The sequence below is a fragment of the Mesoplodon bidens genome (assembly GCF_964165515.1).
Source record: "Mesoplodon bidens genome assembly, chromosome: 18".
Taxonomy (NCBI): domain Eukaryota; kingdom Metazoa; phylum Chordata; class Mammalia; order Artiodactyla; family Ziphiidae; genus Mesoplodon; species Mesoplodon bidens.
Genome location: NC_138175.1, coordinates 4,753,820 through 4,767,894, shown reverse-complemented (window position 1 = coordinate 4,767,894; position 14,075 = coordinate 4,753,820). Strand labels below are relative to the sequence as shown.

At 46.6% G+C, this 14,075-nt stretch overlaps 1 protein-coding gene across 1 annotated transcript in view; it reads left to right on the top strand.

The window, feature by feature from the left end:
- Window positions 1-14,075, top strand: part of CRISPLD2 (cysteine rich secretory protein LCCL domain containing 2) — a 66,076-nt gene that overhangs the window by 38,494 nt on the left and 13,507 nt on the right. Inside the window, exons 9-13 of the mRNA XM_081217741.1 lie at window positions 692-758; window positions 1,245-1,375; window positions 3,735-3,778; window positions 5,899-5,971; window positions 8,374-8,449. Of these exons, the coding sequence (XP_081073867.1) occupies window positions 692-758; window positions 1,245-1,375; window positions 3,735-3,778; window positions 5,899-5,971; window positions 8,374-8,449 (391 nt within the window). The remainder of the gene's footprint in view (window positions 1-691; window positions 759-1,244; window positions 1,376-3,734; window positions 3,779-5,898; window positions 5,972-8,373; window positions 8,450-14,075) is intronic.

Below are 14,075 nucleotides of genomic sequence, written 5' to 3'. Positions count from 1 at the left end.
ATCTTTTCATGTGCCTCTTGGCCATCTGTATGTCTTCTTTGGAGAAATGTCTATTTAGGTCTTCTGCCCATTTTTTGATTGGTTTGTGGTTTTTTAAAAAATATTAAGCTGTATGAGCTGTTTGTATATTTTGGAAATTAATCCCTTGTCGGTAGCATCATTTGCAAATATTTTTTCCCAGTGCAGAGGTTGTCTTTCCGTTTTGCTTATGGTTTAAGGGATATGAATTTTGAAGGCTTTCTGGAAAGATTAACTGTTGTTTGTGCACATGACCACCATCATTTAGTTTTATTCTATTAAAAAACCCTTGACGCCTGGAAAATGCCACCTCCTTTCAGTCTGCACATCTTTGGTGACTGATGTCTGAGGATTTTTTTTGGTGCCTTTGAAGCCACTTGTGTTTATTCTGTGAATTGTCTATCTATTCATAGAATTGTCCATCTATTCAATTTGAACCTGAAGCACATGAAAATAGTCTTTAAGGAGGTCAAGTTGAATCTAGTTGTGTCTGTGTGACTAGAAACTTCAGCCTGGGTGAATTGCCACTTGCTCCAAAACAATGCATGCTGTATCACTGACGCTTTTCTATATGTAATAATAGAGCTGTTGAAGGGAAAAACCCCAATAGATTCATGATGAGGTTTCATGAACGTGTTTACCTCTGAAAATCATCTTCTTTCTTCTGCATCAGGTACCAGTGCCCAGCAGGCTGCCTGCACAACAGGGCAAAGCTCTTTGGGACTCTCTTTTATGAAAGTGTAAGTATGGCCAGCATTTCTTTAAATGGCTTGTGTGGACTCCTGTCTATGTTTTAAAAGCAGGTGGCTGGTTTTCAGGTGAACAGATTTTCTTTCCACTCCTTAGTCAAACCCCCCTTTTTGTAGAGCTGATCCATGTGTGTTTCTAGGGTCACAAACTTGTGAAGCCACTTTTGGGAACTGGGGATGACCCTCGAGCAGACCAGTCTTCATTTTAGCCCGAGCATAAATGCTCCACTGGATGGGGAGAAAGGGCTGTTTGTCCCTGTTCTTAGTTTGTAAAGCAACTTGGATGAGTTCTTAAAGATAAGCACGCCCTGGAACAAAGACATGTTATAGAGTGCAGTCAGAGTGAGAAGTGGTGTGAGCCTTGGCCCGACTTTTTGGCTTTTTGTGGGTTGAGGACAAACATCTTGGGTGTTTCTGGAAATGATCGCAGACAAAGATGAATTCAGATGTACTTACAATCTGGCCTGTCCCCCGCAGGCGTCCAGCATCTGCCGGGCCGCCATTCACTACGGGGTCCTGGACGACAAGGGAGGCCTGGTGGACGTCACCAGGAATGGGAAGGTCCCCTTTTTCGTCAAGTCTGAGAGAAACGGCGTGCAGTCTTTGAGGTAACTATTTGGTGATCAGGGTTCCTGAAAGCTTCTTTTCTGATTATGAGAGTACTATCAAAACTTTGAAAAGTACTGAACAATATAAAGAAGCAGGAAAACAGTAAAGATGACCTTAATCCCATAACTCAGAAATCGTCCCCATTGGCCCTTTAGCCTATTTCATCCCAGTGGGTTTCGGTGTGTGTGTTTAATGTGGTTGAGTTTTGTTTCTTGTTTGTTTTTGTAGGTTTTAGGAAAGTTTATTGTGTATTTAAAATTAACACTGTTCTTAATTATGAAATGTACACATAGCCATTAAGATACAGAAAAACGGAAATAAAGAAATATTAATCTCTTCATTCCCACTTCCCGGAGATAATCTAGGTACATGACCTTCAAAAGCATACAGTCTTGCAATCTGAGTTCTGAATCCTGCTTTTTCTCCCTTCCTTGTCCCTGAGAACTCTTCAGACACTTCAGTAATGATTGATGTTATCTTTGAGTTTGTAGGCTAATTCTTTTTTTTAAATACATCTTTATTGGAGTATAATTGCTTCACAATGGTGTGTTAGTTTCTGCCGTATAACAGAGTGAATCAGCCTCCCCTCCATATCCCCTCTCTCTTGAGCCTCCCTCCCACCCTCCCTATCCCACCCCATAGGCTAATTCTTGATTGGCACTTTTTTTTCCCCCTGAGAACGAGGCTTTTCATTTTTTAAATATACTTACTTGTTTTCGCAAGGTGTTTTTCGTGTAAGGTATGTGGATGGCTGACGGGGCAGACCACCTTCGCCATTCTGACTTTTGGGGGTTGATGGGATGGGGGGACCGTGAAGAACCACGGCAGGTCGTGTCTTGATCTGTCCAGGGCATCTGAGGCATAAGGTGACCAGGAGCTGGTGGGACCCACTGGGGGCTCTAGGGTCAAACAGACCTGGCTCTGACTTCTCCCTTTGCGTGACCTGGGCTGGCTTCTTCATCCCGTCAGGGTGACAGTACTTTCATTTATAAATGAGGGCCACGGCAGGACCCGGGGCAGACACCCAGCTAAACCACCACGAGGCAGCATGTCAGGGACCCCTGTGTCAGTGCCCATCCCAGGGTCTGCAGCAGGAAGGCACCCAGCAGATGCTCCTGTGACAGTTACAAGGTGGCATGTCCATGTCCCTTCCAAATAGTGAGGCCACTCAGAACATTTCAAAAACTACGTGAGTCATTCTGTTTGGAAAGGCCTGGTTCTTCGGGCAGTGTTGCAATATTCCTTCTTCTGTCTTAGCTGGGGATTTTATGTAAACAAAAAGAGAGCAAGGAAGTTTAAACGAAAGCAAAGAAAATATTCATGGAGAGATCGGTTGGGTGACCTCAACCCCAGCCTTGATGAAGCTCAGCCCCGCCACCGATGGAGCTGTGGGCTTGACCAAGGGTTCAGGTCCTGCATTGCCTGGGACCCTTGTCCTGAATCCATTTCTGGTCCCTTCCAATGGCCAACTTTACATCTAGAGTGGGGTTCTTCACGTCTTAGAATTAGAGTCGGGGAGTCTGTGAACGCAAAGCAAATGAAAGCTTTAGTTTTACTAACCTCTAATTGGAATGTGGTATTTTCTTCTGTGATGGATGTTAGCCCTCAATCTGAGTAGCACTCGTAGGGCCAGCAACTTTCTCACGGGTAGGAATCCACGTGATGGAGACGCCTTGAAACAGTCTCTGCTGTCATGATCCCCAAATGACAGTAGTTAGAAGACCTGCCGCTAGATTCTGTTTTCAAGACGTCAATAAAGATGCACAGCTATTACGCTAACACAAATTTGTTTTAATACTTTGATAATGATATTAATAATACCTGATTTCCTTCTAATCTTTTAAACTTATCATTGCATTTTTTTTTTTTTTTTTTTTTTTTTTTTTTTTTTTTTTGCGGTAGGCGGGCCTCTCACTGTTGTGGCCTCTCCCCCTGCAGAGCACAGGCTCCGGACGCGCAGGCTCAGCAGCCATGGCTCACGGGCCCAGCCGCTCCGCGGCACGTGGGATCCTCCCAGACCGGGGCACGAACCCGTGTCCCCTGCATCGGCAGGCGGACTCCCAACCACTGCGCCACCAGGGAAGCCCCATCATTGCATTTTAAAATCATTGTTCTGAGAAGGTGTCCGTAGGCTTTACCAGGCTGCTAGAGGGCTCCTTGGCACAAAGAAAATTAACGAGCCCTGCTCTAGAATGTTCTCATTCTAGATCCTGCTCTAGAATGTCCCAAGGGCTTTCAGGCTGATGGGAAACAAGTAGGAAAATGTAAAGTTGAGGCCATAAATAAAATAAGTGCAGGAACAAGCGTGTACTTTTAGACGCATTTCTGTTTGCATTTACCTAATGATTCCTTTTACAGCAAATACAAGCCCTCCAGCTCATTCACGGTGTCAAAAGTAAAAGGTAAGCTGGCCAGTCTTTTCTTATATGACTGCAATACACAGGTTATCTTGGGTTTCCCTGGAATTTCATTCCTCTTAGTTATTGATTTAATGTTTACCATGTCTGCTGATGTTGCTGTTCTCAGCATTGTAAAGAGGTTCCTGAGGAGGTCTATTCTTTAACTAGTTTTTTAAAATATCATAACTTAGGGGGAGTTCCCTGGCAGTCCAGTGGTTAGCACTTGGAGCTTTCACTGCTGTGGCCCAGGTTCAATCTCTGGTTTGGGAATTAAGATCCCGCAAACCGTGGGGCACGGTAAAAAAAAAAAATCTGAACTTGGCAATGGACCTAGATAGCTAACCTGACACACAGGCATGGGTTCCCAGCTGACTGTCACAGAAATACTAATGCCTGGGTCTAGAGTAGCTAATAGGTTGCATAGGGAGTGTCAATTTCTAGTGAGTGATAGTGGCTACCTGGAGCCTTGTTTTGAGAAGGATTCTGAGGTCTCATTCTGGGTTCAGCAGAGCACGGAGCTTGATAGATTAGTAATGTCTGCCATGGACAAGAGGGAAACGTGGGGAAGTCCGTGGCCCATACTTGCTGTCTCTGGCCCAGCTTTTTGTATGGCCTTCGGGATGTTCATTTGGCAGGGTGGCATGCATCCATGGGACAGCATGCTGTAACCAGAATTGGGGTCTGGGTTATAGTTGCCCAGACTGGACACTTGACTGGAATAGCCTCAGGCAGGCGGGCATGCCAGGGTGCCCCACCCAGCACCCTCCCCTGGACCCTCTCCTTGATCCTTGCCCACTGACCCTTTCTTCTTTTGGGAAACCAATTCTTGTCATTTACCCTGGATACAAGAATATCTGGTTAGATATCTTTATAAAAACATATAGCAGCTTTTCCCCCTATTACAAAAATAATGCCTGTTTATTCCAGATAATTTAAAAATACAGAGAATTGTTGAAAAAAAGACCTAAATTCCACCATTCAGAGATGACTGCTCTGAATATTTTTGTGGACATCTGTAGTGTTTCTTTTCCCTCTGCATTAAGAGTATGTACATTGGTAATGTATACATTGATATGTTTTTAAAAATTGAAATGGAATTGGTAACCTGATTTTTTGATTTTTTTTTCAAATAATAATATATCAAGAATAGTCTTCTATACCTTTAAGTGGACTTCTAAACCTCATTTTAATGATTTCCCCAGCATCCCATTGTATAGCAGACCCTTGGTGTAGTAAACCAGTCCCCTTGTTGGATTGCTGCATAGACCCCTGGCCCATCCAAGTGATAGTCTGGACCAAGAGTGGGCCAACTACAACCCTCAAGGCCAAATCCTGTCTGCTGACTGTTTTGTAAATAAAGTTTTAGTGGCACCTGGCCGCACCCATTCCTTTCCACATTGTCTGTGGCTGGTTCCTGCTACGATGGCAGAGCTGAGTGGTTATAACACAGACCGTAGGGCCCACAGAGCTGGAAATGTTTACTCTCTCGCTCTTTAAGGAAGAGTTTGCCGAGCCCTGGACTGGACAAGGACAGGCTGTCAGAGACTACAGGTGGCCAGTGTTAGAACCGCTTTCTTACATCTGTTGTTAAAACACAACATGTGACCTTGAAGGAAAGGGTCACCTGCCCCTTGGGAAGGGTGTGAGCAAAGAGCTCTAGGCTGGGAATCAGAAACATGGACCCTCAACCATGTCCTGTGCAGCCTCAGGAGGTCTCTTAGCTCTTCTGGACCTCAGTTTCCCCATCTGTATCATTAGTATAGTACACGCCATGAGGCTCCAGCAGGATAAAGTAGAGGCAGAGGCTTCCAGGTGGAAAAGCACGACGCAACTGAAAAGTTTGCTCGCCCCACAGAGAAACTGTTTAGGGTGATGACACCTTTGACCTGTAAAAACACTTGGGTCTCGGGTTTTATCTCATCCCTAGAGTGCTCCTGGGGGGTGGGGTGCCAGGAGCACTGGGGCCTGCCACCTGCCGGGGCCTCATCCCAGCTCTCATCCCAGTTCGGGGGCCCAAGGAACCCCTAGGACCCGTTGTCCAGCAGCCTGTTTCACAGGCCAGTAGCCTGAGGCTCAGGCTTGCCCGTGACCTGACCCTTCCCCCTACGTGTTCCTATTCACAGTGCAGGACCTGGACTGCTACACCACCGTGGCCCAGCTCTGCCCATATGAGAAGCCGGGGACCCACTGCCCAAGGTAAGGCTCCCTGGCATCTGGATTGGCAAACATGGGGGCCGAGAGAAGAAGGACCAGGTTGGGTTGCGGTCCCTGCCCGGAGCCACGCACAGCTGAGTTCTAGACGTGGCCCTGGTGTGTGTCCGCCCAGGAAGTCAGTCGCTTTGTGCTCCGAGTCAAGGACCCACTTGGCCTCTCCCTGAGACCACTCGTTCTCAACCCTGGCTGCACATTGGAATTGCCTGAGAGGCATTAAAAGAACAAATCCCAGTCTCCGGGCGTGGCCCAGCAGGACATCCACATCTTTAGAAGCTTCTGGGTGAGCCCCGTGTGTAGCCAGGCCCCAGGGCCCTGCTCTGGGAACTTAACTGAAAAGATGACTTTGCCCTTTTAGATGTCACCTCCACTCGAAGGAGAGAGTATTTGACTTCATTTGCCACCAAGCTCTTCCCAAGCCCCCCAGACAGACCTTGGGACCTGTCATTCTTGGCCTCTTAGATCAGTAGAGAACTGTGGAAGCTGGGTGCCACTGGTCCCCTTGGAATCAGCTCTTTGATTCTTGTACTTGATCTGTTATGCTTTCTATGGGTCCCTTTAGAACGAGCTCGTTAAAACTCAGCTTTTTGGAGGTATAATTTACACACAACAAAATCCACCTGTTAAAAGTATACAGTTCGATGTGTTTGACAAACGTACACCACGATCCAGGCAGAGAACATTTTCAGCACCCCAGCAGGTTCTCTTGTAGTCCCGCCCCCCTCCCTCCAACTCCCACCCACATCCCTGCCAACCACTGACCTCCTTTCTGTCCGTATAATCGTGTCTTTTCTGGAATCTCATGTACATGGAGCTGTCACACCACGGAGACTTGTGTATCTGGCTTCTTCCACTCTGCACAGTGCTTTGCGATGCCTCTGCGTTGTTGAGTGAATCGGTGATTTGTTTATCCTTTCATGTGGCCAAGTGGCGGGCGTTCCATTCTGTGGGTGTACCGCAATCTGTTTGTCTAAGGAGTGGGTTTTCCATGCATCTGCCCAAACCTGAATTGGCTGAGCTTTGGGAGGATGGTGCATCAGAACAAAAGAAGGGGTATCTCCAGCGTACCTGTTAGATCCTGTCAGAAGCCGGGTTATGTAGCTCTGAGATTCCACAAGCTGTGCGGCATGGCCCAAACAAAAACAAAACAGAAACCTAACAGGTGGAGAACCCCGAGGTGTGAGCAGGGAAGAGCCCCGGGAGGGGCCCAGTGAGGGGACCAGATGGGGTTCCTGAATCCTCCCCTTTGCTACTCACAAGCCAGAGGGCTTCCGGCTGCCATTTTGGCTCCTTGGTCCCTGGGCTCCAGCCCATGGTGTACCTGTTCCGGATAAAGACAAAAGACCTTTGTTTAAGTAAAGCTCATACTCTTTCCTGGTGTGAGAGATTCCAGTTTGAGGCCCTCTCCTCATCCCCTATGGCAGGGATGTGCTGACTGACACAGCAGTGAGCTGACCCTTCCTGCCCCGGGTTATCAGCGCCCCCTGCCTGGAATATTCTGTGACTCACGGAGGTGAAGGCCTCCACCCTTTCCTCCCCTACACAGGGAAGTGGCCTTCCAAAAAATCTATTGATCGTAATCTCCATAATGTAGCCACAGTATGAACCAGCCAACATCCAAGAATGGGAGGAACAACCCCTTACAATCCCATACTCCCCTCTCTTAGATTTGTATTTCCTTTCACCTTGCTGTTTGTACATGTCTTGTCGTATGGCTCTTTTTTTCCATAAAGATATTCCATTTTATTAATAAGTGACTGGTCAGAAAAAAGAAACAGAAAGCATGCATTACTAAGGTACACTGAGTAAACCAGCAATTTTAATCAAGTAATCAACCAGCAAATGACCCAAAAACTTTTAATTCCTTTCATTTTAGTTACAGTTTTTAAAATTTTTATTTATTTATTAAAAAAATTTTATTGAAGTATAGTTGATTTACAGTGTTGTGTTAGTTTCAGATGTACAGCTAAGTGAATCAGTTATACATATATATATATATATATATATATATCTCCACTCTTTTTTAGATTCTATTCCATACAGGCCATCACAGAGTATTGAGTAGAGTTCCCTGTGCTATACAGTAGATCCTTATTAGTTATCTATTTTATATATAGTAGTGTATATATGTTGATCCCAATCTCCCAATTTATGCCTCCCCGTATGGGGTTTTAAAATTCTATATGCACTTTTAAGGAAGAATATCTTTTTATCACTGCTAGGGTAGGAGAGGCGTATTTTTTTCTTAAAGAGTAAACCGTGTGGTAGTTGCCTTTCACCTAAGTACTTAAATCTTGACGTTCAAATAAAGAGGGCCAGCTGCTTTTCTCAAGAAATTTTGTTTTCTGCTGATTATAACCATCCCCTAAATGCTTCTTGTTTTCCAGAGTTCATTGTCCGGCGCACTGCAAAGATGAGCCATCCTACTGGGCTCCCGTGCTCGGAACCAACATCTATGCAGACGTGAGTATTCTGGCCTTTTCAGCTGCCACCCCACAAAAACCACATTCCAAGGTCTGGACACCAGAAACTTGAGATCCCATTCCTGTGTCTCTAGCTAAATTTAGATCACTCATTTTTGCTACCATTGCCCTAGTTTCTCCATGTACAGAAATCTTTGAACTTCCACCAATGTGTGCTAATGAATAGACACAGGTATACCTCCTCGTACACAGGTGGCTTCAGAGTTTGGTAAATTGAATTCTGCTTCTCTACTGACATGCTTTTTTCATGTGAAGGCTTCCGTGCATCACACACTTCATTCCCCCAGATATTTAATAACCTTTCTGGCTCTCCTGATGCATTTATAGCTATTCATCCACTCTACTCACTGCGTTTCTTTGTGGCTGTGTACACACTGAGCTAAGAGCACATGGAAGAAAATACAAACTACCTCCAATTTACTACTTGTCAATAACCACTCTTATTATATTGGAGTCTTTTCTTCCATTTTTCCCTCCTAACTTTAGCAAGGAAGCTTTAGCCTGATTTTTCTTTTTCTTTTCCTTTTTTAAAATTTTTATTGAAGTATAGTTGATTTACAGTGTTATGTTAATTTCTACTGTACAGCAGAATGACTCAGTTACACATATATATTTTCATATTCTTTTCCATTATGGTTTTTCACAGGATATTGAATATAGTTCCCTGTGCTATACCGTGGGACCTTGTTGTTTATCCGTCCTATATATAATAATTTAGTTATAGCATAGGCTGATGTTCCTGAAGTGAATCCTACAGAAAGCAGTCGGCTCCCTCCGGTGGTCCAGGCTTTAGGGACATGGTGACCCAGAAGATGTGACTGTGGTCACAGTTCTGACCAACAGACTATTTGATCTTTTTTTGTTTTTTTTTTTGCGGTACGCGGGCCTCTCACTGTTGTGGCCTCTCCCATTGCGGAGCACAGGCTCCGGACGCACAGGCTCAGCGGCCATGGCTCACGGGCCCAGCCGCTCCATGGCATGTGGGATCTTCCCAGACCGGGGCACGAACCCGTGTCCCCTGCGTTGGCAGGCGGACTCCCACCCACTGCGCCACCAGGGAAGCCCTATTTGATCTTCTTGACAAGTTGTTTATCTCTCTGTAGAATGAGCCAGAGCTGGGATTTTCTAGTCCAGGAAACCTTCTAGATTTAAAAGTCCATGATGAGATCAGCATCGCTCATCCCCAGCTGACATTTTTGCTCAGCCTTCAGTTTTACTGTTCTCCCTCCCTCACCCACGACCATCACCTTCACCCCCATCTGCCTTCATTTATTCTGGATTCCTGTAAACGTGAGCTCACTGAGTTCTGCAAAGTCAAAGCAACCTTTGTGGCTACCTGCCTCCCACTCCCATCTTTTTTTCTTTCCCGATTAAATAAGTTTTTTTTTCTCCTTGAAAGCTGCTAATTCAAAATTGAGTTCTAAAAGTTTAATGAAGGAGTAAAATAATGTATATCAATTGTTATAGTAAATGTTTGAGCCCAAATCTGCTACTAAAAGATAGCATCTTCGATTTTCAAGTGCTTGAAGTATAAAGGGATGAGCAAAATGATTCCAGCAAAATACAAAAAAACAGACAGATAAAGCAGGAGTGGCAATATTGCTATCGGAGGAAGTGGAATTTAAAGTTAAACTTACTGAACGGGACAAGACAATTCGTTATGCAGTGGCACAAAAGGTACAATTTATGAAGATATGAAAATCAAATGTGTCTGCTCCAAACAGTGTAGCAGCTAAACGTATAAAGAAAAAAAGAAGAAAAAGAAAAGAGAAAAAAAAAATTTTAGAAATACAAGGAGAACTTGATGAAAATTTAGTAATATTATAAGGCTACTTTTTACTATATCTTAGGCTCTTAAAAAACACCATCTCAGGCTTCCCTGGTGGCGCAGTGGTTGAGAGTCCGCCTGCCGATGCAGGGGACACGGGTTCGTGCCCCGGTCCGGGAAGATCCCACATGCCGTGGAGCGGCTGGGCCCGTGAGCCATGGCCGCTGAGCCTGCGCCTCCGGAGCCTGTGCTCTGCAATGGGAGAGACCACAACAGTGAGAGGCCCGCGTACCCAAACAAAACAAAACAAAACAAAACACCATCTCTAGGTATTGTTATCCCCATCTTACAGAGAAGGAAAGTGAGGCTCAGAATAACCTGCCCCAAATCACACAGCTAGTACATGGCAAAGGCGAGATGCAAATGAGGGTGTAGTTTGCCTTAGGGTCTGTTCTTTCCCTACCCTGTTCTGCCTTGTTTGAATGCACCCACACTCATAAATACACAGGTGTGAACAGGCCTGTTTGTGAAAACCTGTATACAGTCTCTTACTTCTTCACTAGGGTTTTGAGCTTTTGGAAGCACTGTGCTCATGACAGGGCTTGGCACACAATAATTGTTCTATTCATGTTTGTTGAAAGAATAAATCAGCAAAAATACTACAGTAGTCAGTGCTTAAACAGCTCTTCAGAGAATAAAAGAAGGAAGGAAGAAAGGGAGAAAGAGAAAGTTACCTCCATTTCAGAGGTTCTTTTCTGGCCTTGGTTTCTAGGTCACTCTGTATTCTGGGAAATGATGATGCCTTTTGGAAAATGTCTGTTTAGCTGAGAGATTTATTTTGGGAGAGTTGTCTCCAGACCTTCGAAGGGCCTAATAGCGCCTGCAGTTCCCGCCTGCTCCCCCGGAGTGCATTAGCTGGCAGGGCCCGTACTTTGTGGTGAGCTGCAGGCAGGAGAAGCAGCAGGGTGTAGCCTACGAACGAAGTCTGGGTCAGAAGATGCAAACTGAAGCCCCAGCTGTGACATTTACCAGTCGTGGGATGGTGGACAGGCCTTTCCCTGCTCTGAACCTGAGTTTTCTTATCTGTCCTATCTCCCTCCGTGGCTGGATAAATTCTCACACTCGTGCATACATCAGAATCCCCCAGAGGGCTGTTCAAACAGTTCCGGGTCCCACCCCACGCGTTTCCGACTCACGGGGTCTGGGGTAGAGCCAGAGAATCTGCATTTCCAACGAGTTCCCAGGTGACGCTGATGTTGCCGGTCTGGGACTACACGTTGAGGACCACGGGTTAGAGATGACAGTCCCTTGAGAATTTTCGATAATGGTGATGGTGATGGTGATGATTATGGTGATATTTGCCTTATTAACTAACATCTATTGAGCACTTACTGTGTGCAAGCCTGCATTTAGCCCTTGATCTTACTTAATCGTCTCGATAGGCCCTCTTAGGTTCTTACTGACCCCTGTAGAGTAGTATGCAGCTTGCTGGCTCTGGGTGGCAGTCGCAGCTCTGCTGTTTGCTAGCCCAGTGATTTGGGGCAAGTCAATTAACCCCTGTTAAGAGGGAATAATAATAATAATAATAAATACCTACCTTGTAGGTTATTGGGAGATTGCCATATCAGTCATGTGAAACACCTAGAACTGGGCCCACCGTGGTTAATGCTCAAAAGGGTTACCAATGATGATCCTCACTTTATTAATTAATTAATTTTCTTTTTGGCTGCGTTGGGTCTTCTTTGCTGCGCGCGGGCTTTTTCTCTAGTTGTGGCGAGCAGGGGCTACTCTTCGTTGCGGTGCACGGGCTTCTCACTGCGGTGGCTTCCCTTGTGGCGGAGCCACGGGTTCTAGGTGCGCGGGCTTCAGTAGTTATGGCACGTGGGCTCAGTAATTGTGGCTCACGGGCTCTAGAGCGCAGGCTCAGTAGTTGTGGCACACGGGCTTAGTTGCTCCGCGGCATGTGTGATCTTCCCGGACCAGGGCTTGAACCCATGTCCCCTGCACTGGCAGGCAGATTCTTAACCACTGCGTCACCAGGGAAGCCCCTGATCCTCACTTTATACTGAGAAAATAGAGGCTCCGGGGGTTAAAATAGGTCATCCAAGACCACACAGCCAACACGTGGTGGGGACAGGGTTGCTGAGACCAGATCTTTGTTGATAGTGGTTGTTGATAAATATTCAGATATCGGTGTTGCCTTGGGTCCTGAGGAGAGCAAGCAGATAACTTGTACCTCTGGGGAAGAAGCAGGAGAGGAGAGGGGTGGGAAGAGGTAGGGGGAAAGGGGAGGAAAGGGTTTGTCCAGCATCAGCGGTGGAAGACGCGTGCAGTGATCGCTGGGCCCGTGCTGTGCGTGTGTGGTTTCCGTTCCCACGGCTTGATGTTATCATGGGAAACTTCTGTGCCTCTCGTGCCCAGAAATCCTCCGGGGACGGGGCACAGGACCGTCACAGAGGCCACAACACCAAAGCGCCCACCTCCTGGCAGCTACCATCAGAGGATTTGCCTACCCAGGCAGGCCCTGGGGCTGGTAACTCAGAGGGTGAGCAATACTGAGGGAGACAGAAAAAAATCCCAGCTCTGCCTGCCGGTGAGAAGCCCCACCCACGCTCGCTTCCACAGCTCAGCCCCGCTCGCAGCGAACTTCGAAGGATTCCACAATGATCATTTCATTTCCGAAGTCTCCCTGCCTCTCTTTTAGATGGTGGCAGATTTATTGCTGCTTAATCTTTTGGGGGCACAAACCCTTCTGAGAACTGAAAAGCTGTGGATCCTTCCTCCAGGGGGATAAAAAGGCTTCCTTGTGCTGACAGGGTTGACCAACCATCCCAGTTTGCCTGAGATGCGGGGTTTCCTGGGCTCGATGCTAAAACCTTGAAAGTTCTTGCTGACCCTGTAGGTCCACAGAGTTATGCCTGTAGCCTCAGGGCCTCACAGACACCCCCCCCCCCACCACCAAGAGTCCACTTCAGGCTAAGGAACCCTGCCCTCATCCATTTAATTTATTTACTGAAGACAAGACATGTTTGTGCGGGGTTAGAAAAACTGGCCTTCAGTTACTCAAGTCAATTAGTGGTGGAAACCAAGAAATCCAATTCTCCCGTCTTTAGCATGAGGGGGCCTTTCAACTCTGAGACTCTCCGCCTTTTAACAGCAGTATTAACTTCCCAGGGAGCAGGCAGGGCGGGGCCTTCTGCTGTGAGCGTTTTTTCCTTCTTCTGCAAAACCAGTAACTTGTCTGGAATGACCTGGATTTTGAAGGGACGTGGCAGGAGCTAACAGTCTGGAAGGCTGTTGGGTCTTTCCCATGCTGCTTCTGTCTGCCTCTGACCCTCCCACCTCCCACCTCCCTCTTGTAAGGACCCCCTTAGATTCCACTGGGCCCACTTGGGTAATCCAGGATCCTCTCCCATTTCAAGGTCCTTAACTTAGTCACATCTGCAAAGTCCTTGTGCCATGTCAGGTCACACATCCACAGGTTCCAGGGATGAGGATGGGCATTTTGGGGGCCTTTATTCTGCCAACCGTAGAAGCACAGCCTTTGCCGTCCGCCACATCTCATTTGGAATCACTGCCAAACCATGAACTGTCCTCAGGGCGTTGGCAGCGTCATCTAATCTCGCTGAGCCTGTGCTTTCTGGCCTGTAAAGTGGGAATAACAGTAGTCACCCATGTCATTGGAAGATTAAATGAGATGACAAACAAAAGGCAGCCCAGGCTGGTATTTAATAAGCTCAGAGTCGACGATAGCTCCACTTACCATGAAGGAGGCTGTGCACCCCACAGATGGATTAGCTCCACTCATGTCTGCAGCCCTGGCTGCACCTGACCATCA